This window comes from Trichechus manatus, unplaced genomic scaffold, assembly GCF_000243295.1.
Source record: "Trichechus manatus latirostris isolate Lorelei unplaced genomic scaffold, TriManLat1.0 scaffold00214, whole genome shotgun sequence".
Taxonomy (NCBI): domain Eukaryota; kingdom Metazoa; phylum Chordata; class Mammalia; order Sirenia; family Trichechidae; genus Trichechus; species Trichechus manatus.
The window spans coordinates 3,132,364-3,154,543 of NW_004444150.1; the positions used below are offsets into that span (position 1 = coordinate 3,132,364).

The 22,180-nt window shown below is 48.4% G+C and overlaps 1 protein-coding gene across 1 annotated transcript in view; it reads right to left on the bottom strand.

Annotated features, from left to right (window-relative positions):
• Positions 1-761: 761 nt before the first annotated feature.
• Positions 762-22,180, bottom strand: part of STKLD1 (serine/threonine kinase like domain containing 1) — a 37,955-nt gene continuing 16,536 nt past the window's right edge. Inside the window, exons 11-19 of the mRNA XM_004388706.1 lie at positions 8,294-8,377; positions 6,277-6,393; positions 5,015-5,155; positions 4,333-4,461; positions 3,433-3,561; positions 3,201-3,329; positions 1,777-1,917; positions 1,404-1,483; positions 762-902 (exon numbers count right to left, since the gene is read on the bottom strand). Coding sequence (XP_004388763.1) covers positions 762-902; positions 1,404-1,483; positions 1,777-1,917; positions 3,201-3,329; positions 3,433-3,561; positions 4,333-4,461; positions 5,015-5,155; positions 6,277-6,393; positions 8,294-8,377 — 1,091 coding nt within the window. The remainder of the gene's footprint in view (positions 903-1,403; positions 1,484-1,776; positions 1,918-3,200; positions 3,330-3,432; positions 3,562-4,332; positions 4,462-5,014; positions 5,156-6,276; positions 6,394-8,293; positions 8,378-22,180) is intronic.

Consider the following 22,180-nt stretch of genomic DNA (forward strand, 5'->3'; position numbering starts at 1 on the left):
CAGATGCGTCGGCTGCACAGACGCTGCCTCCGTGGGAAGGTGTCCTTCCTCACCCCCTCCCACCCCATCCTCCCAAGTTTAAACCCCCTCTGACGTAAACTGGCTCAGGTGGCCATACCCCCAGACTGTGGGAAGGAACGTTTTGATGACGGGAGATGCTGGGATTTCCTGAGCAGGTGGCAGCGCTGCCTAGACGTGGCTGCCTCCGCCTGCCACAGACTAGGCTGCAAAGGCCCCGTGCGTCCCCCGGCCAGCGTGCAAGCCTTCCCAGCCTGGCACGCCGGGCCCAGCCCAGGTCTGATGGTCTCTCTGGGAACCAGGTTGGGGCAGTAAGTTGCGCTGATGGGAGCGAATGAAGCCAGAGGCTGTGTTCAGCTGCATGACAGGTGCACCCCCAGGATCTTGTTTAAAATAAATGTTCGTACTTTTGCAACCCAGCATGTGCAGTCTGCGGTTCACTGTTCTTGCCGCCTGAGAAGGTCTGAGAGGACCGTGAGTCCAGATTGCTGCCCCCAGCTTCAGCCAGGGGTGGGCTTTGTGCAGAGATGGCAGAAAGGCCCCCTCTGGTCCGCCGCGCCCTCCCCTAGGGATGACACGGACAGGCCAGGGATGGCACGCAGCCTTTATTAGCCATCCGAGCAGAGTGAGCACAGGGCGAGCACTGGGTGTGGGGGTGAGCAGCCCTCCCGCCCCCCGACACTAAGGCGAGCGTTCCTGCGGGGGTGCGGGAAAGGAAGGGCCGGCACCTCAGGGCAGGATGGTCATCCGGAGCTGGAGTTCGGAAGCAGAGCCTTTGGGGTGCCAGCCTGCTCAGCGTGGGCAGACAGCGGGTTGCTCTCTGGGAAGCTGGGCGGCATGGCCTCCAGCCTCTGCAGTACCTCCTCCGCATAAGAAACCAGCTCCTGGAAAAGGAAGACAGGCAAGTCGGCGAGAAGTTGTTCACCTGACAGTCCAGGTGGCTGTGGACAGTCCTAGAAAAGATGTGATTAAAAACCAAGCCTTTTGCTGTGGATTCCAACTCATGACGACCACATGTGTCAGAGTAGAACTGTGCTCCTTGGGGTTTTCAGTGGCTGATTTTTTGGAAGCAGATCACCAGGCCTTTCTTCTGAGGCACCTCTGGGTGGACTCAAACCTCTTTCGGTGAGCAGCCAAGCATCTGACTGTACCACCCAGGGGCAAAGGTCTGGTTACTCTTCCGCTGTAGGACTGATTTCGGTGTGGTCGTACACCTGAAATCATAGCAGCCAGGAAAACAGTCGCTTGAGCACTGTATGCCCAGACCGAGCTCGGCTCTGTATAAACCTCTCATCCAGGCCCTGGGCTCCAGGCCACTTGGGGCCTGGCCTTGCACAGCCATGGGCATCAGCCTCCTGGGAGCCTGCTGGGGCTGGGCTACTCACCAAGCTGGAGGTGAAGCGTCCCTTGATCTCCTGGACCAGGGGCGTGATGCCGTTGGACACCAGCTCTGGCAGGATGTCCTCTGTGGGCAGAGGGGGAGGCTTCGTGAGTCCCTTTGCTCCCACCCCGGACCCCCCACCCAGCATGAAGCCCCCACAGCTCCCAGGCTTGGGCGGGAACCCTGGGACTCAGAAGCTGCCCGGGATGGGGCCCTGGGGAGGCGGCAGGACTGACGAAGCTAGCGGTGCCGCCGGCTTTGTTGGGGGAGCGGCAGAGCATGGGGTGGTGGAGTCCGTGCCCCCTCGGCCGGGACAGCGCCTGGTGCACGGGGTGCTCGGCGGACGTTGTGGAGGGGAGGTGGCAGGAGGGGCTCACTGTAGACGACAAGGTGGGACAGCAGTATGCACAGGTTCTCCACCACCTCAGGGTCGTCCTTGTGGAGCTCGTACGTCTCCTGCAAGAGCGCGAGGCCACTGCCACCCTCCTTGGGCATCACCACCTGGAAGGCCGCCAGCTCTAGGGGGAGATGGGCGACAGTGGCACCCCAAGTGCTGGGGATAGACCTCTTCCTGAGGCTTTCCCTCCCCTGCTGTGAGGCATTTCTAAGGAGGGGCCTGCTGCTGCCTTGTTTCCAAGGGGGACCAGGTAGGAAAGGGCTCCGGCTCCATGGGGCCCTCCAAAATCCCCAGCACTGCCCCAGGTGTGCCTGCGGGGGGCGGGGCACAGCGACGCAGGGGGAGCTGTTCCGTCAGCTGTCACTGGCCTTGGGCTCCTGCAGATTTCCCGAGCACAGGCTGTGTTCCCGGGCACCGGGTCCTGCCTGCCCCCCTCTACCAAAGTGGACACTGAGCCCCAGGGGGACACACTGAGTGTCCCAGCGAGCAAGCGGCAACCGCGACTAACCAAACTCAGTCAGGCCCTTGCCCTCAGGCCCTCATCGCCCCTCCTGTCCCATACGCATGCGCTGCTGACCTTGGGCAGCTGCAGGCGGGACTCGGGGCCAGGCCTGCACCCAGGACTGTGGGTCTGTCTCAGAGGGAAAACCCCCATCTGCCACGAGCCTCCCACCCTGAGGACGATCCTCCAGGCCCAGCCGTGTCTGAGGGACCCAGGCCTGGCCGCTCAGCTTCCCCTTCCTTGGCCTTCCCCAGCCTGCCACCCCAACCACCCTTCCCAGGTACTCGGCTGGAGCTTTGGGGCACAGGTGTATGGGGGCAGGGGCAGGCGGAGTCAGGATCCCAGCCCAGCTGTGCCTAGGATCGCGGTCAGCTCGGGAACCCAGGCTGACTCAGGATGCAGCCCAGCACTGGCTGCAGCAAGACAACCAGGGAGCAGAGATGGCCGGACACTGGGGGCAGGCCTCCTCTGGTGCCAGAGGCGTCGCCCCGGAGCAGCAGCCTCTGCCTGCCACGCCCTGAGCCCCATGTTTCCCTCCGTGAAGGGTTATTACATATTATTATTATAAAAGGGTGACTGTGAGTGGCCCGGGCGTGGGCCTAGTAAGAGACAGCCGTGGTCTGTGGTGTGGCGGGAATTTGGAGACACGCCCATTGTTCAGTAGCGGGGGCTATTTTCATAGGCTGTCCCTGGGTGCTGGAAAACGCGTGTGTGCGTGTATGGACAGGGAGAGATGTGCAGTGTAGCGCTGAGCGGAAGAAGGACCGTTTGTCCAACGTGTGTACAGAAAGGTCTCAGCTATTTCTGGAGGAGGGACTGCGGGATGGCTGCGATGTTCCCACTTTGCGTCTCTGTCTCATCTGTGTGCATCCCCTGCCCACGGCGGCCGGGCCGGCCCTCACCCGACACCTTGGTGAGGCTGGCCAGCCCGCGGTAGGCGTTGTTCACCAGCAGGACCCTGTCCTGGCACAGTCGGATGCTCTGCAGGAACAGCCCGGTCACCTGCTCCAGCTGGGTCTCCTTGATGCAGCCTGCTGGGGGAGGGGCCGGCACCTCAGGGCTGCGACCCCGTGGCCGGCCACGACCCCGTGGCCGACCTGGGCCCGCCCCCCCAGCTCTCAGCCCAGGCCTCACCCAGCATCGACAGCAGCCACAAGACAGCACAGCCAGCTTCCGCCATCTCTCTGTCCGTGGAGTAGGTGGCCATGACGTGGGCCACGAGCACTGGGGCCTTCTCCAAGGGGGTCTTGTCCACGAGGACAGCTGGAGCCAATGGAGGGGGGGATGCCCAGACCTTGTACACGCGCACTGCCTGTTGTATACGCCCCCCCACCCCCACCCGTACCCCCAAACAAGGACAACAGCAGAAGCCTTCCAGGGAGCGGCCAGGAGTCCTCCGGTGAGTGCTCAGGACTCCTGCCCGCCAGCGAGTCTGAGGACAGGGCTTATCCACCCGGAGGGGCTCGGGACTTCCGCGCTCGGGGTTGGCAAGGCTCTTTTGCGTTTTCTGGGGCTCCCCGTGGTCTGGAAGCTGTCTCTCCCTTGGGCAGCGGAGTGCCAGCTGGGGCCCAGTGGAGGGCAGGCAGCACGGGCCAGGAGCCCCTTTTCTGAATTCGTGCCGAGGCTAACTGAAACCAGGTCTCCCAGGGCTTCCCAGGGCGAGCAGGAGCCGAGGGTTTCCCCGGGCAGCACGGCCACGTCCCCAGGGCGGGAGGCGCAGGGGGATCTGCGCAGCTCTGCCCACGGCCGGGGACAGACTCCCTGCCTGCCTGTGTCCCCTTCCCCTTCTTTCTGTTCCTTCTGCTTTACTGTAAGGCTCTCAGGGACAGGATGGGGAGGGCCCCAACCTCTCAGAGGTGATGGGGTGGGGCATGGGGAGCCTCTCACCGTCCACCCGGAGGGCCCAGAGCAGGCTGGCGGTCATGGGGGCCTCTCACCGTCCACCCGGAGCCAGAGCAGGCTGGCGGTCATGGGGGCCTCTCACCGTCCACCCGGAGGGCCCAGAGCAGGCTGGTGGTCATGGGGGCCTCTCACCATCCACCAGGAGGGCCCAGAGCAGGCCCAGGCCAGTGATGCAGATGTCCCTGCTCTCCAAGAAGCTATCCAGGTGCTCCAGGATGTGCTCAAACAGCGCGGCCTTCTGCAGCTGCCCCGCAGTCGATTCTGTGAGCAGCCAGGATGAGGAGCACCTCCTCCAGGAAGCCCTCCCTGAGCCTTCCTCCCTCCTCTGGCGTCCTTTGGCACTGCAGTCCGTCCGAACAGCTCGGTGCCTGCGCCTAAGCTCTTGGAACCCCCGCTCCCGCTGCAGTGGCAGGGACTGAATAACTGAGGCATGTAAGGGCATGCCCTGGGATCACGGGGCCATGTCCTCCCTCCCTGTGGCCCCAGGCTGCCCAGCGCTGTGTGAATGGGGATGAGCAATAATTTGCCCCAACCTCTCAGAAGGGCGGAGAGGCTTGGCCGTGCGGCTGCAGTGCCTGCCCACAGCTGGTGCCTGTGCAGGCGGGTGGAGGGGTGTGGTCTGTACAGACAGAAGTTGCACATCCAGACAGAAGGGATCCCACCCACATCTGGAACAGCCTGGCTGAAGACAGTTCAACAGGGCCATCTTGGGAGTAGGCCAGCACGACCCTCCAAGTCATCTGTACCCAGAATTGACCCTCCTGACTACTGCCCTGAGTCCCCCCAGGGGACAGTCTGGCATGCGGCAACCCACCTTGGCTCGAGATGATGGTGAGCAGACTGTAGCCCACGACAATGAGTTCCTCTGAGTCGGGGTGGCACTGCATGATGCCCAGCAGGCTGGCGACCACGGCGTTGCTGCAGGGCACCTGAGCATCTGCATCCTGTGCCAGCGCTGTGCGGCCACAGGGAAGTAGGGTCAGTCAGACCCAGCACAGCCATGGGGAAGCAGGGTCGGTCAGCCCAGTGCGGCCGTGGGGAAGCAGGGGCGGTCAGCCAAGCACAGCCGCGGGGAAGCAGGGTGGGTCGGCCACAGGGAATCAGGGTCGGTCGGCCCCAGCACAGCCGTGGGGTAGCAGGGTCGGTCAGCCCGGCGCGGCCGTGGGGTAGCAGGGTCGGTCAGCCCGGCGCGGCCGTGGGGAAGCAGGGTCGGTCAGCCCGGCGCGGCCGTGGGGTAGCAGGGTCGGTCAGCCCGGCGCGGCCGTGGGGAAGCAGGGTCGGTCAGCCCGGCGCGGCCGTGGGGTAGCAGGGTCGGTCAGCCCGGCGCGGCCGTGGGGAAGCAGGGTCGGTCAGCCTGGCACGGCCCTGGGGTAGCAGGCCCGGTCGGCCCCAGCATGGCCCACAAGGAAGCAGGGTCAGCCCCAGCGCGGTCAGCCCCAGCAGCCGAATGTGCTCAGCATCCTCCCTCCAGGCAGGCTGTGTCCCCACTGGGTGGGGGGGCCGAGGTCCACCCTGACCCTGGGTGCACCGGGTGTAGAGCGGTCTCCACCAGTGCGGACAGGCTGACAGAGTAAGGCCCGCCCACCCAGGCGGCAGGCTCTAACACAAGCATTCAGCACGTTTAGTTCAAAGCAGTGCCTGGGAATTAAAGCTTAAATACTAACATCAGAAAGGGAAATAAGTCCTTTTGGCTTCGCGTCAAAGATGGCAAGACATTTTCTAACAATCCAAAGACAGTGGGTCATTCAACTCTCAGCCCCTGCTGCTCCTGGGGCAGCAGGCTCAAAGCTGTCCCCACAGGCCACCACCCTGCCCCCTCAGCCACCCCCTCCTCCTCCAAGCCACCCCTCTGTGAGGGTGACCCTAGAGGACTCCGTGGCCCCATGTGTCCAGCTCCTTGGTTCATGGGGGACACCAGTGAGAGGGTGGGGCCTTTCCCAGGCTGCACGGCAGGTCCCCCAACCTCAGACTGCACCCTACTCTCTCCATCATCCTGAGACAGGTCAGAGGGGCAGGGCTGGGCATAGGCCCAGGGTCAGGGCTGGGGATGAGTCATGTGAGCAGCCCAATGCCCACCTTGGCTGAGAACACGCAGCAGCAGGGAGCAGCCGCACAGCTGCATGGCCAGGACCCGGTCATGCTGCTTCAGGACCCCAATCACCAGCTCCACCAGCTCCATCGGCCACGGCAGACCTGGCAGGTAGGGCACACAGGCCAGACTTGGCAGACCGACCAGGAGTGGGCGGAGGAGCCCAGAGGCTGCTGGGAACCTACAGGGCATCAAGCACGGGACCCAGTGGACAATTTCAAGGGCCAAGAAAAGCACTTATTGGGTGCTTGCTGGGCGTCTACTGGAGGCATCTTATCTGATGCTTCCCACAATTCACGAGGCAGGTCCCTCCTGTTACTATCCCCATTGTACAGATGAGAAGACTGAGGGTCAGAGGTGAGAGCACTTGCTCTTGAGCAGCAATGTGAACCAGGCCTGTCTGGCTGTGCAGCCCTGGCAGTAGCCACACTGATGCGGAGACCTGGGCTTCCACCCAGTCCTCTGTGCTGAGAACTGAGCAGTGTGCAGAGCAGCAGGTGACAGCAGGGAACACGCAGCCCAGGTCCGGTCCCAGCTCTACCTGTGCCACTGCTGCTCCCCTCGCCTCAGTTTCCTCCTCTGCAAAGTGGGCATCATGGTCCCTACATCGCAGGGCTGTGGTGAGAACGAGAGAAGCAAAAGCACTGGACCTACAGAGCTGAGCCACAGCAAACACATCCCACACTAGGCTGTCTGAGGCAGGCCTGGTTCTGGGGCGGGTGGGAAGGGATCCAACCACCTCCCTCAGCTTTCCCAGAAAGGCTCCATTGCCCTTCTCATGGACTCCATCCTGGCCAGAGTTTGGCTCTAGAAGGGATCCAGGGGAAGGCAAGGAGGGAGGAAAAGACAAATGGCCCAGATGAGGCTTCTGCTGTCCCACGAGAGGGCCACTGGGACAGACCCTGCCCACAGCAGTATATGTTTCATGGATGCACAGGTAGATGGATGAATGGACAGAGAGATGGAAAGGTGGATGGGTAGTCGGAGATGGTTGGATGGGTGAGTAGATGAACAGGTAGGTGGATGAGCAGGTGGGTGGGTGATCTGGATGGATGGATGGATGGATGGATGACAAGTGAATAGATGGACAGGTAGGTGGATAATGGGTGGGTGGAAGGACAGATGAATAGATAGTTGGATGGACGGATGGGTGAGTGGGAGAACAGGTAGGTGGATGAATGGGTGGATGGATGGAAGGATGGATGGATGGTTGAATGGGTGGAGGGACAGATGGATGGATTGGTGAATAGATGGACAGGTAGGTGAATAACAGGTGGGTGAAGAGACGGATAATTGGATAAATGGATGTACAGATAGGTGGATGAACGGGTGGGTGGACAGACGGATGAATGAAAGTTGGATGGGTGGGTGGGTGAATGGGTGACTGAGTAAATTAATACTCTAGCTGATGAGAGAGACTTAGTGGAAAGATTTTATGAATACATGATTTTGCAAAATTTAAAAAGACAACATTCATTGATGGAGTGTGTTGGGGAAAGAGGTGCTCGTGTGCTCTCTTGGCCAGTGGGTGATGTGTATCTACGGAGGGAAATCTGCAGTATCTATGAAAATGTGATGTATTTATCCCCCTGAATATCTAGAAACTTATCCTATGGGAACACTCTCACAACTGCACAGATACACACGCACTAGGCCGATCGTTACAGTGTTGGCTTGTCATCGTGGGAAATCCGAAACAGCTATCCATCCACAGGGAGATTGTGGAATAGGTGCATCCATTAAAACCATGTCAAGGGAGACCCCTGGAAACGAAATGGGTGGACACCACCCAACACCCTAGTCTGTTCTGCTAGGTATAAGAGGTGGCACAGGGAGAATTACAGATGCCTGCCTTTCAAGCTGGTCGTGACAACATGGGATCTTACGGGAATGGAAGCAGGCTTCAGAGGTATATGCAAAGCCCTGACTAAGAGAGAACCCCAAAGGCCTGGCTGCAGGGTCTGCCTGGGGGAGGAGCTGGAGAAGGGGCATGGCGGTCTCTACCTAGCTCATCCTCAGACATTATCAGGAGCCTCTTGATGGCCTTGAGCTGGACTTCGGGCCGGCTGGAGAAGTTCTGCATGACCTCTGCAGGAAACACAGGGGGTCTTCCAAAGGCCAGGGGCATCTGTGGCACCATCTGCAGCCACCCACCACTGGTCTGGATGCACGGCACGCATCACCTTGTCAAACCCCTGGTCAGGCCGTGGGTGCTTTATCATACTGTTACAGATTGAATTATGTCCCCAAAAAGTATGTGTTGTAAATCCTAATCCCTATACCTGTGATTATGATCCCATCTGGGAATGGGTTTTCTCTGTTACGTTAAAGAGGCCATATCAGTGTGGGGTGTTTTTTAAGCCAATCACCTTTGAGATATAAAAAGCACAGATTAGGACAGAGGAGCAAGCAGAGATAGGAGAAGATAGACACCATGCTACATGAGTATCACCAAGGAGCCAAGGAATAAGGACCTTCCCCCAGAGCTGACAGAGAGATAAAGACTTCCCCTGGAGCCAGTGCCCTGAATTCAGACTTCTAGCCTCCTAACTGTGGGAAAATAAATTTGTTTATTAAAGCCACTAAATAAGAGCTTCAGAACAGGGGTGCCTGGCATAGTTAGGGTTGCTGGCCTAGGAGTAGGCCCGACTCCATTTTGTTACAAGCTCCTGCTTCTGCATTCCTGAGAATGTAACTTTGACTTCTTCCCGTTCATATCCATATGGTCTTGGGCCTCTGGCTGGGTGGAACCATCAGGCAATGTGGCTACGTCTAGGCAAGCCAGGGGAAGCCTGAGCGAGCTCAGGAAAGTCCAACCAATCAGAATCTTGCTGGGAGGTTCCTGATTCTGCCCTGTAACTATCCCTGCAAAGCGGCCACCCCTTGGATCCACTGGTCTTCACTCTGTGTGTGCTAACGTACCCCATTCGGATGTTTCTTACATGCTTTCCATCTCTGTTTGACTTTAGCAGTCTCAGAGGTTCGCTCTACAACATTTTGGCGTAGCCAGCAGGACTCTGAAGGCACCTTATCTTCAGTGAACCCCGAGATTGTCCAGGACTGGAGCTCCAGTGCCAGCTCAAGCCCCTGTGCTCAATCCATCTCCACGAAATCTCAGTTTGTGAAGGTTAAGCCCGATTGAATCTCGAGCTTCCGCTTTGTTGGATAGACGGCTCTTCGGGAGATTGTCAGTTTTCTGTTTTTTGCTTTCATTTCCTGTTCGTGTTCTGAACATTCTGATGATTTCAGTCTGCCATCTAGCAGATAATCCTGATAAGACTTTAGAACTCAATTTTTGTTTTCTCTAGGAACACATAAGGCTTAAGTGCACCTTTAAGGTTTTAATACTTGCAAGCTACTCGGTAAGATGGGGAATGCCAGCTCCAAAGATAGCCCTGGTTCAGTTTTGTATCTTGATTGCTGGCATGAACTTATGAGGGGTGACTTAGGAAATCAATGGCTGTTATAGGGCTCATTTGTCCTAGGTAAACTGACTTTTCCTTGCAGTAAATTAGAGGCCAAAGGCTCCCAAATAAAACAAGTACAGTGAGAAGCCTATTTTAATCAGTACCTAAAAGCTTCCAAATAGGCTAGGCAAATTAAAGAAATGCAGTGTCAGGGGCCTGCCCCTATTTCTCCCAGCCCTATCCCTTCTTGTCCTCCACTAGCCGGCTAATACCTTTTCTGAAGTCCCTTTCTACTCTACAGAACCTACTAAAAAACCATTAGAGAAACCAGTTTCTGTTCTAGTCCCTGAGATACCTTTTAAGATAAGGTATCTAGAAGAAGCAAATAAACATACCCAGGTTACATTTTCCCCTTGGTCTAAAGCAGAACTTCGTGCAATTGTAAAGGACTCTCCTAATCCTCATGAATATACCCAAAAATTCAGCCAGGAATCTAGGATTTTAATAGAAACTTATGAACCTGGCCCATCAGATCTGTGTCAATTAATAAATATGTTGATAGTACCAGGGGAAGCTCAAAGGTGGATATGGAGGAGGCCAATTAGAATAATCCAGAAAGATCTTTTAACTATAAGACCCAATGTTTCTGGTATAGAATTATTAGACCAAACCAAAGCCACTGTTAAATTACTCATGGACTGTATTCCAAATATTTTTCCTAGGAAAACAGACTGGGCCGAAGTGCAAGGTTGTAAACAAGAAAAGGATAATTACAGGGACTGCTTGAGCAAACGTTTTGCTGAATGCTCAGGCGTAAATCTAACAGCCTGGAGCTGATACAGCTTTCAACTCCATATTCCTAAGTGAACTTCATCCTGAATTATCTGAACTAATCTAATGCCACAGACTGGACTGGGAAGCTGCTCCCAACTCTGCTCGGAATTTTATTTGACTCTAGGAGACCAAAGATTCAACCTATTCTTAACATCTTTGATAAATTAGATGCTGGTTTGGGGTTCATGTTCAAACACATTTATTTCCTATTTGGAGTAATTTAGAATTTCTGTGATCCCCTTGAGAAAATGAGTTTCCATCCACTCTTTTCCTTCTATTTTAGGAAAATGGTTCACATTTGTGTTGTCTTTCCTTTCCTCTTTCAGGGAACATTTTGTTCGGTACTCAGGGTTGTCAGAGGGCCTGAGATCCCTCCATCTGCGGCTCTGACAAGTTAATCAGCTCTATCTAGTACCTGGATTTTTGTTGAATTGGGTTAATCCTACCAAAGAACTGCCATATACATTTTAAGAAAACTCAGTTGTTTATGTTACATGGCGTTGTGTAATCCTGGTCTTTGAGCTATGTGATTTTCTGTCTCATTTTATTCTAAGAGTTTCCCTCTGGTCTAAAGAGTAGTGTCTGAATTTCTGTCTTGCATCAGGTTAGAGACCATCGCTGGCAATTACCATTTTTCATGAAGACCTCATTTTTTAATCTTCCAAGAAAAACTGCTTTTTGCATCTGCCTTACGATTTGAACTCTTAGTAGCTACTTGGAGAAACTCTGATATAAATTGATCTATTTAAAAGGTACACTGAAAGGATAGTTGTTTATTTTGATTGGTATAACAAGACCTTCAAAAGGGACAAATTATTCTCAGATTTCTTTTCTAAAGGATCCTATAAAGCATGCAAAAGATAGGGTTATGAAAAAGTAATAATCTCCTACCTCCAGATGGTATTATTAAAATTAGATTATAATATTTATTCAAAGAACTTACTCTGATTGGATTAATGATAAATAGGGCTTATATAAATAAAATAGTCCCAATATTCCCAGTAATTAATGGAAATGAATTAGTTCTGACAAAGGTTTTTATGTTTATGTCGACCTTGAAAGCAAAATCTTTCTAAATAACTTAAGCTAGATATTATGAAATGTGTTTTATTTAAGGAAAAGGGGTCATTTTGTCTTAAAGTAAAACTAGCAGTTCCAGAACAGGAAAAGGGAAGCATAGGACAAGCCTAGGGGGAAAAAAGAATGGTTAGCCAAGAACTGATGGGTTCAATTATAAAATTGCTAAAGAGCTTTGTTATTTACTGGGTGGATAAAAGGTTGTGATAAGGAGGAGGCAAAACTGCTCACCAAGAGAATAATAAAAGGGAAAGAAATTAGTTCTCTTTTGCCTTTTGAAATGCCTTGTTGTTATTGTTGCTGGGTGCCATTAAGTCCATTCTGACTCATAGTGACCCTGTGTACAACAGAACAAAACACTGCCTGGTCCTGCAGTATCCTCGCAGTCATTGCGATATTTGAGCCCACTGTTGCAACCACTGTGTCAGTCCATCTTGTTGAGGCTTTCCAGTCTTTCGCTGACCCTCTACTTTACCAAGCATGATGTCCTTCTCCAGAGACTGGTCCCTCCTGATAACATGGCCAAAGTACGTGAGACAAAGTCTAGCCATCATAAGGAGCATTCTGGCCGTACTTCTTCCAAGACAGATTTGTTTGTTCTTTTGGCAGTCCATAGTATATTCAATATTTTTTGCCAACACCATAATTCAAAGGCATCAATTCTTCGGTCTTCCTTATTCATTGTCCGGCTTTTGCATGCATATGAGGTGACTGAAAACACCATGGCTTGGGCCAGGCACACCTTAGTCCTCAAAGTGACATCTTTGCTTTTTAACACTTTAAAGAGGTTTTTTGCAGCAGATTTGCCCAATGCAATACGTCGTTTGATTTCTTGACTGCTGCTTCCATGGGCGTTGGTTGTGGATCCAAGTAAAATGAAATCCTTGATGACTTCAGTATTTTCTCCATTTATCATGATGTTGCTTATTGGTCCAGTTGTGAGGATTTTTGTTTTCTTTATGTTGAGGTATAATCCGTACTGAAGGCTGTAGTCTTTGATCTTCATCAGTAAGTGCTTCAAGTCCTCTTCACTTTCAGCAAGCAAGGTTGTGTCATCTGCATAACACAGGTCGTTAATGAGTATTCCTCCGATCCTGATACCCTGTTCTTCTTCATATGGTCCAGCTTCTGGGATTATTTGCTCAGCATACAGATTGAACAGGTATGATGAAAGGATACAACCCTGACTCATACCTTTCTTGACTTTAAACCATGCAGTATCCCCTTGTTCTGTTCAAATGACTGCCTCTTGGTCTAAGTACAGGTTCCTCATGAGCAAACTTAAGTGTTCTGGAATTCCCATTCTTCACAATGTTATCCATAATTTGTTATGATCCACACAGTCGAATGCCTCTGCATAGTCAATAAACATAGGTAAACATCTTTCTGGTAGTCTCTGCTTTCAGCCATGATCCATCTGACATAAGCAATGATATCCCTCATTCCATATCCTCTCCTGAATCCAGCTTGCATTTCTGGCAGTTCCCTATCGATGTACTGCTGTAACCACTTTTGAATAATCTTCAGCAAAATTTTACTAGTGTGTGATATTAATGGTATTCTTCAATAATTTCTGCATTCTGTTGGATCTCCTTTCTTTGGAGTGGGTACAAATATGGATCTCTTCCAGCTGGTTGGCCAGGTAGCTGTCTTCCAAATTTCTTTGCATAGACCAGCGAGTGCTTCCAGTGCTGCATCCGTTCATTGAAACATCTCAGTCGGTATTCCCTCAATTCCTGGAGCCTTGTTTTTCACCAATGCGTTCAGTGCAGCTTGGACTTCTTTCTTCAGTATCCTCGGTTCTTGATCGTATGCTACCTCCTGAAATGGCTGAACATCAACCAGTTCTTTTTGGTACAGTGACTCTGTGTATTCCTTCCATCTTTTTGATGCTTCCTGCGTCATTTAATATTTTCCCTGTAGAATCCTTTGATATTGCAACTCAAGGCTTACTTTTTTTCCAAAATGCCTAGGCCAACTTTAACATATATTAATGAATTGGAATGACCTGATCTTGTCTTCTACCATGAGTCAAAAGAGAGGGAGGTTGGGGCAGGATCAGGCCTCCCCTGCCCCCAGCCTCTGAGGCCATGTAGCTCCAGGGAAGCTTTTGAGGGACCCCTCCCAACTAGACAAGGACCTTTTTAAGACAAAAGAAAGTAAGAAAAGAAATGCTGACTTACTATAGGTATCAGAAATTGGTGGATCCCCATCATAAAAGAACTGTAAACAAGTTCTATTATAGGGGAACTCTAAAAAGCCAAAAGAGAGAAATCACAATGAGACACAACTAAATGGCCTGGGGAAATGTTTCCACCCCTAACCAGAGATATAAGGTTATATCCATATCAATGAATTGGTCTGGCTGAACAGGGACTTTGTGATTTCCTAAGGAGCTGATAAAAACTCTAAGGGCTAAAGATGGATTGGGGAAAATATGGAGAATGGTAAAAGTTTAAATGAAAACAAACTTTATCTCAACAATGATTATATTTTATGGTATATAGGATATTAAATCGAGTTACTAAATATTCATTGTAACTTATACTTTTGCTTTATGTGCCACAGAGAAAGGATATAGTTATACATTCAGGTCTACTAATGAGTGTGTTCATTTTTTCCATTTAAAGGGCCATACTATAAGAAATATGCAACAAAGACAATACGAAAAACATTTATTAAAAAGGAATTTATTTGATATGGTCAAAATTTTATCTGTTTGGCTAAAGTTTAATAGGTTAATTTTGAGATTTTTAGGAGTTTTAATGTTAAATAGCATATAAAACAAAGAATTAGGTGTGTTGCTGTTAAAATAACAAAATTTTCTTTGATTACTGGGTTGAAAGGTTATTCTTTGTGCAATCTGCCTCGAAGGCAAGGGTTCAACATCTTATTAGAATAAATTCCTGAATCAAAAATCAAGCCACATGGCTTTGAAATGGGTTTAAGTTTTTACCTTTAAGATCTTCAGTTAAATGATACAAGTATTCTTTCTCAGTGACCTATAATAAACTCGTGACAACTTTGAAACTCCATGGAAAGCCATAAAATAAATAAATAAATAAATAAAAAGTTGCACTGTATAAAGGAAAAGTGCTAAAAAGGTTTATTTAATATGTTATAAATTATATGGAACATGATGTCAAAATCAAGAGAAGTGCTTTTGAGTTAAAATTTATATGCTAGTGTTTCCTTTTATGTTTTTGCCTAATATTAGACAAACTAACGTATAATATTATATCATAATTTTATTATTTTTTAATTGCCAACTTTGTCACAACTTTGCTTCTTTTGAATCTAACATGATCAAAGCCGATGTTTTAACTGGAGAATTCACATCACTTACCCATGGGTTTTTATTACTATTCAGATATTTAGAGACTTGATAATCTTGGTATATTATTGGTATATCCTGACTATATGGTATTATGTCTCAAGATTATTATGTATTATATCTGAAGCTCTTTGAAAATAAGGTTAATCATTATATTTAGAGAGATTTTTGTCTAAAGTTTTTTAAAACTATTTGGTTTTGCATTACTTTTGTAATTAATTTCTATCAGGTTTTAAGAGTATTATTTTTCTAAATTAATCATGGCCATATGAAATTTTGTGATCTGCAGATAAGTTCTAACTTTGCTGATTTACTGAAAGCATTTGACCAAAATATCTCAATAAAAAGATGGACTATATTGGACTTGTGAAAAGGACTGTGATATTTTGAATGTGGATACCACTAGACTGAATCAGGATATCCAGAACTCTTATGTAGAAGCTGTCAGGTTCACAGACTGTGGCTGATCTAGAATCACATGGAACAGAAATTAACTACATAGGACTGAGTGGACTAAGGGATTACTATGGGTTTTGTGTGGGAATATTGCTGATGTTTTAAGGTCCTACTTTTGGGATATAAGAAACCATTTTCCTCCTAAATTATTTAACGAATGAGTTTAGATATTGCCACCCTCTAATTAGAAGTTCCTGTTGGTAAACTTAGCAAAGTTGTAAATACTATAACTAGAGAAGTGTCTGAAGTTCAAGCTATAATTTTACAAAACGGCATTAAGATTTCCTGCTCAGTCTCCTGAGAAACAGTTTTGTACCTTAATAGATGAATGTTGCTGTGTTTATATTAATATACCATCTTAAGTTTTACAGAACGTCTTTGCTGCTAAGGCACATAAAAAGCCATTACTAATGCTACTTATGTATAAACACCTCATGGGACTTGTTTCCTAGTACAAAGAACTTAGGTTCATGATTTCATGGATTATTTCAAACAATTGGCCTAATATTGTTAATATTTTTGTTCTACCTCCTAGTTCGCTGTCCAGATTTCTGGCTTTCATGAAGTTGGGTAACCCACACAGGCCACTGCCCTTAGGTGTTCTTTTGAACGTTAAACCTTGGAAAAACTGGTGCCTAAAAGCCACTTTTGAGTCAAACAATTGTCCAGATAAAACAGACCATTTTGCTCTGGGTATTGTGCTTTTTTCAAGCATTCAGTCTGTTTCAGGAAACAGATTCAAAAGATCAGCCTGGGAGATATGTTTAGGGTAAATCAGTAATTATTTTAATTGGTCTTCAAGACAATGTTGTATAAAATGTCTCTCTAATGTTTGTGATCAATCTGTCACTCCCCCCCCCCGCCCCCCGCTATGCAGAAGAGTATATGTCTTGAAGAAACTAGGTTCTCAGAGGAGATCAACCTCACACCTTGAGTCAGCCTTTTGGGAAACCAAGTAGTTCCTCCAATGTGGCCTTGCCCTGCACTTACCCTAATTTAAAATCACAGAAGCAGAGTGTCTGAGTGGAAGAACACACACTTATAATGATGATCAAAGAATTTGTATGAACATTCATGATCGGAAGAAGGGAATGTGTGAGGCTACCCTAAAACTGAGGCACTTGGCCTAACTAAAATGGCTGACATGAGGTCTAGCTCAAACTCCATTTTGTCTTAGGCTCCACTTCTGTTCTGAGAAAGTGACCCATGGCTGTTGTGGGTAAACTAGGGAGGGGCAGTTTGCCCTCAGGAAGAACACTTAGTATGTTTTCAATAGATTAACCAAAGACCTCCAACAGAGGGTCCATCCTGTATTGTCTTGCTAATCATGTATCTTTTGAAACCCTTAACTGAATGTTTTTCTTCTGCTTTTGGTCATTCAGCAGGTCTCATGCCTTAGGCTGCCTGGACTTTAGACTGTTGTGTAAAAATGTCAACCAGTAAGTACTGTCAGTCCTTAATCCAATATTCTAAAGATATTTTTCACAGGTGAGAGAGGCCTTTGATAAATGGAAACTAGACTCTCCAGGCCTGCCTGATTTCACCCCAACAGTGATGTATATTGGAGGAGACATCAGTTAAAGGACTTGGAAGAGGCTGCATAGGCCCGGCTCACTATTGTTTACTCCCCCATTGCTAACCACCACATTGTCTCATGATCTTTTTTTCTCCAGTCTCTACAAAAAGGTTTAAGATTAACCAATGTTCCTCCCTGGAAGGTAGAAAACAAGTGCTAATGATCTAAGAATGAAAAACCAAACAAAGCATCCACCTTGTGACAAGAGTAAGCAGGATGTCGCCAGATAATCCCGGAAGATGTCACCAGATAACCTCTAAGAATACCAGTAGAAGGCTAACTCATCTAAGACATCATCACCTCAAGGAGAAACTACCACAAAAGATCCATAATCCTGTGCCTATAAAAGACTCCAGCCGATCTCCAGAGGCGGGAGATGGGTTTTTTCGAGGAATCTATTCCCCTCCATCTCCTATATATCGATATATAATAAACATCTTGCTGCTCACCTCACCCCTGTCTCAGAATTGGCTATTGCGGCAGGCGGCTCCAATCTGTGTTACTGCGGTAACAGACTCATTAGAACCCTGCTGGAATAGACCAAACCTTGCCCTCCTCACCAATCCGTATGCAGCTGAACTGTGGAAGGTGTTAAACCTTAGATACGTTTGTCATAGCTCAAAGGAACACTTGTTTGGACTTGCCAGTCGTCTGGAAACCTAAAATTGAAGCTGAAATGCCCTAGTAAGCAGAAGCAGGCAGCTCCGCCCAAAGTTGACAGCTTTCCCAAGATTGCAGAACAAAACCTCTCACCGTTTCTGTAGAATGGAAGCCTATGAGCTCACTGGACTTTGTTTAAATCCTTATTGCTTTTGAGGTTGCTTTATGTTGGCAACTTGGGTTTATTGACTGGTAAGAATTTTCCATACAGACTATCGATATATTTGCTGTTTTCATATTCATTGCTATCCTTATGCTGGTTGCTGTATTATATACACCATTGGTATTATTCCCTGTTCTCATACTATTCTTTTTCCATGCAAATGAGAGAAATATTGATTGTCAGTTTAACCTTTTAGCTGCTATTTTGCTACTCACTCCATTATTTTACTAGGGTTGTTATTGGCCTGTGTTATACACACTTGTTGATGTCCTAACCGTCATCTCTTTCCTTGTTGCTACTCTTTTACTCCTCAGATTACCCACAGTGTCATTTCCTGCTTTAAGAGCTTGAGCAGGTATGTCAAAAGGCAACCTGTCTTCATGTATTCCCTATGTCTGATTCACCTGTCCTTGACATCTTTAGCTGGTTACCTAAAGGTGCTGGGTCATGGATTCGATCCATATTATTTACTGGTCTACTAATCAAATGTTGTCAAATGTTGTCGGACTACTCAGAACACGAATTTAATGCCTATTATGAGAATTATATACTCATATTTCAGATGGACTTGAGCTCACTCCTTAAACCAGCCCCTTTAAAGCCAGGTTATTTCTTAATGTGGCCCACTCTATATGGGCCACATTAACACTGCAAAAGTAGAGGCTCCAGCTATAGGATGGTGAAGATTTTAGATGATGCCCAGCTATTTATAAATAGCATCTGGGGTCTTAAAGGCTTATTATAGTAAGCAGCCATCTATAAGAACCTCTGAAAGCAAGCAACAAAATAAAGTTCTCTTTCTTCAAACATATTCTAAAAGTGCTGTCCTACTGGGAAATATAAATCCAAGTCCATGCAGAAGAAAGCACTCTCCCCAAAATGGTAGTTGATAATGTGACCAAAGAATTTCTCAGAAATTCTTGATCAAAAAGAGGGAATGAATAAGAACTTCAGAATAGAGGTGCCAGGCATATTTAGGGTGGCCGGCCTAGGGGCAGGCCTTACTCCATTTTGTTACAAACTCCTGCTTCTGCATTTCTGAGAATGTAACTTTGACTTCTTCTCATTCATATGCATACGGACTTGGGACTCTGGCTGGGTGGAACCAACAGACAATGTGGCTACATCTAGCCAAGCCAGAGGAAGCCTGGGCAAGTCCAACAAAGTCCAGGGAAGGTCAACCAATCAGAATCTTGCTGAGAGGTTCCTGATTCTGCCCTATAACTATCCCTGCAAAGCAGCAGCCCTTTGGATTTGTTGGTCTTCACTCTGTGTGGGCTCCCCATTTGGATGTTTCTTATGCTTTCAATAAATCTCTTTGTTTTACTTTAGCAGAGTCTGAGAGTTTCACTCTACCAAATCAACTACTTGTGGTATTTTTGTTATAGCAATACTAGATAACTAAGACAGAATTTGATCCTGGAAAATGGGGTGCTACTCTAACAAATACCAAAAATATGGGAGTGGTTTTGGAACTGCATAATGGGTGGAGGCTGGAAGAGTTTTAAGGTACCTAATAGTATGAGTTGGAATCGACTCGATGGCAGTGGGTTTTTTTTTTTTTAAATAGTAAAAGCCTAGAGTGCCTTGAAGAGACTGTTGGTAGAATTATGGACATCAGAGGCAATTCTGGTGAGGGCTCAGAAGGAAGTGAGAAGAGCTATAGAGAAAGTCTCTATTGTCTTAGAGAATACATATGGTGCCATCAACAGAATATTGCTAGACATGTGGACATTAAATATGCTTCTGGTGAGGTTTTAAAAGAAAATGATGAACAGGTGATTGGACAATGGAGGAAGGGAGATGCTTTTTATGCAGCGGCAAAGAAACTGAATTACGTTCAAATGTTTGGTGGAAGGTAGAACTTGTAAGTGATGAAGTTAGATATTTGGCTGAGGAGATTTCTAAGCAAGATCTTAAAGGGGCCCGTGGTTTCTTCTTGCCTCTTATGGTAAAATGCAAGAGGAAAGAGATGGATTTAAACATGAACTGTGCAAAATGAAAAGAAAACTTAAAGATCTGGAAAATTCTGTTGTACAAACTGAGGACATGGGTTCTAGAATTTTCATCAAGGACATGTTTACCCAATCTTTTGTTAAAGAGATTAAGTCTGTGACTTATGGGTCTAACCAGCTACCACAGCAGAAAATCCATCAGCTTAGATGAAGGGGACAGATAGAGGACAAAAGGAAAGAAAGCCGTTTGCCTCTTGTAATTCTACAGGCAGGAAATAGGCCAAAGGAGCTACATCTGTTGTCCTCCAAGAAAAGAAAAGGACCATCTCTGGAGAAGCTTGGAGATCAGTAGAACTGTTCAAAGGAACACAGGAAGCAAGGCTGACTCAGGTTCAAAGGGTGGAGCCACAGCCTCCTAGGCTTCAAAGGGTGGAGCCACAGCCTCCTAGACTTCAAAGGGTGGAGCCGCAACCTCTTGGGTTTCAAAGGGTGGAGCCACAGCCTCCTAGACTTCAAAGGGTGGAGCCACAGCCTCTTGGGTTTTAAAGGGTGGGGTCACAGCCTCCTAGGTTTCCAAGAGCCAGATCTTCACCAACTTGGTTCTGGAGTGTGGGGCTGCCCTTCAGGTATGCTCAGAGGATAGGGCTGCCATCTAAAGCTGAGGGAGTGAGGCTGCCATGCCCAAGGAGCAAAAGAACAGGGCCTGCTGGGGCCTAGAGGGTGGGGGCACACGTCAGATGGACCAGGAGAACATTGTTGTTGTTAGGTACCATTGAGTCTGTTCCAATTCATAGCGACCCTATATACAACAGAACAAAACACTGCCCAGTCCTGTGCTATTCTCAAAATCATTGCTATGCTTGAGTCCATTATTGCAGCCACTGTGTCAATCCATCTCGTTGAGGGTCTTCTTCTCTTTTGCTGACCCTCTACTTTACCAAGCATGATGTCCTTCTCCAGGGACTGGTCCCTCCTGATAACATGGCCAAAGTACATGAGACAAAGTCTCACTATCCTTGCTTCTTAGGATCATTCTGGCTGTAATCCTTCCAAGACAGATTTGTTTGTTCTTCTGGCAGTCCACGGTATATTCAATATTCTTTGCCAACAAAGGCATCATTCTTCAGTCTTCCTTATTCATTGTCCAGTTTCACATGCATTTGAGGCCACTGAAAATACCATGGCTTGGGTCAGGCACACCTTAGTCCTCAAAGTGACATCTTTTCTTTTTAACACTTTAAAGAGGCCTTTTACAGCAAATTTACCCAATGCAATATGTCATCTGATTTCTTGATGCTGCTTCCATGGGCGTTGATTGTGGATCCAAGTAAAATGAAATCCTTGACGTCAGTCTGTTCTCCATTTATCATGGTGTTGCTTATTGGTCCAGTTGTGAGGATTTTTGTTTTCTTTATGTTGAGGTGTAATCCATACTGAAGGCTGTAAGTTTTTGATCTTCAAACATAATTGAGGGCCTGGAAGGTGAGGCTGAAGTCCAAGGCTGAGGGGCCTCCACAAAGAATCCAGACAGCATGGCCAACACCCAGAGTCTGGACGGTGGGGCCATTGCCCAGGTGGTCTCAGAGAACAGAGGATTATTTTCAAGCCTTGAGAGTTAATGTAATTTGTTCTACTGGGTTTTGGACTTGCTTGGTGCCCGTTATCCCTTCTTTCCTTCCAATTTTTCCCATTTGTAACGGAAATGGCAACCTTGTGCCTGTTCTACCATTGTCCTTTGGAAACAGATAACTTGTATTCTAGATTCCACAGGTTCACAGATAAAGAAGAGTTTTGCCCCGGGATGGACTACACCTAAAGTCTCACTGATACTTGAGTTAGATGACTTAGAAGAGATTCTGGGACCATGCAATGGGGTGAGTGTGTTTTGCATGTGAGGAGGACATGAATTTTGGAGGGCCGAGAGGTAGAATGAATTGTGTCATTCCCACTTCACAGATGAGGACATGGAGGCCAAGCAACTCTTCCAAAATCGAACCCAAGTCTGGTCTCAGCGCCCACCTGACCATGGTGTGCAGCGTGTGGTCTCAGAGACCACCTGACCATGGTGTGCAGCGTGTGGTCTCATTGCCCACCTGACCACGGTGTGCAGCGTGTGGCTGGAGCTCTGCGCCCAGCCCCAGGCTCCCTCCAGTCTTTCTCAAGGTTCCCTGCAGGGTTCACTACTTTTGGTTCACAACAAATTCACGCCTGCCACTGCCACCCAGCCCTAGAAGTGATCTGTGGTCTCGGCCACTGCATGTTACAGGCTTTTTCACCTAAGGCTCGTTCAGAAACTCCTCCACTGCCTCTCCTGCCTGGCGCTGGGCATGGCACTGCACAAGTACTATCTTTTTTTTTTGTTATTGTACTTCAGGTGAAGGCTTACAGAACAAATAGTTTCTCATGAAACAGAAGTACACATGTTATTT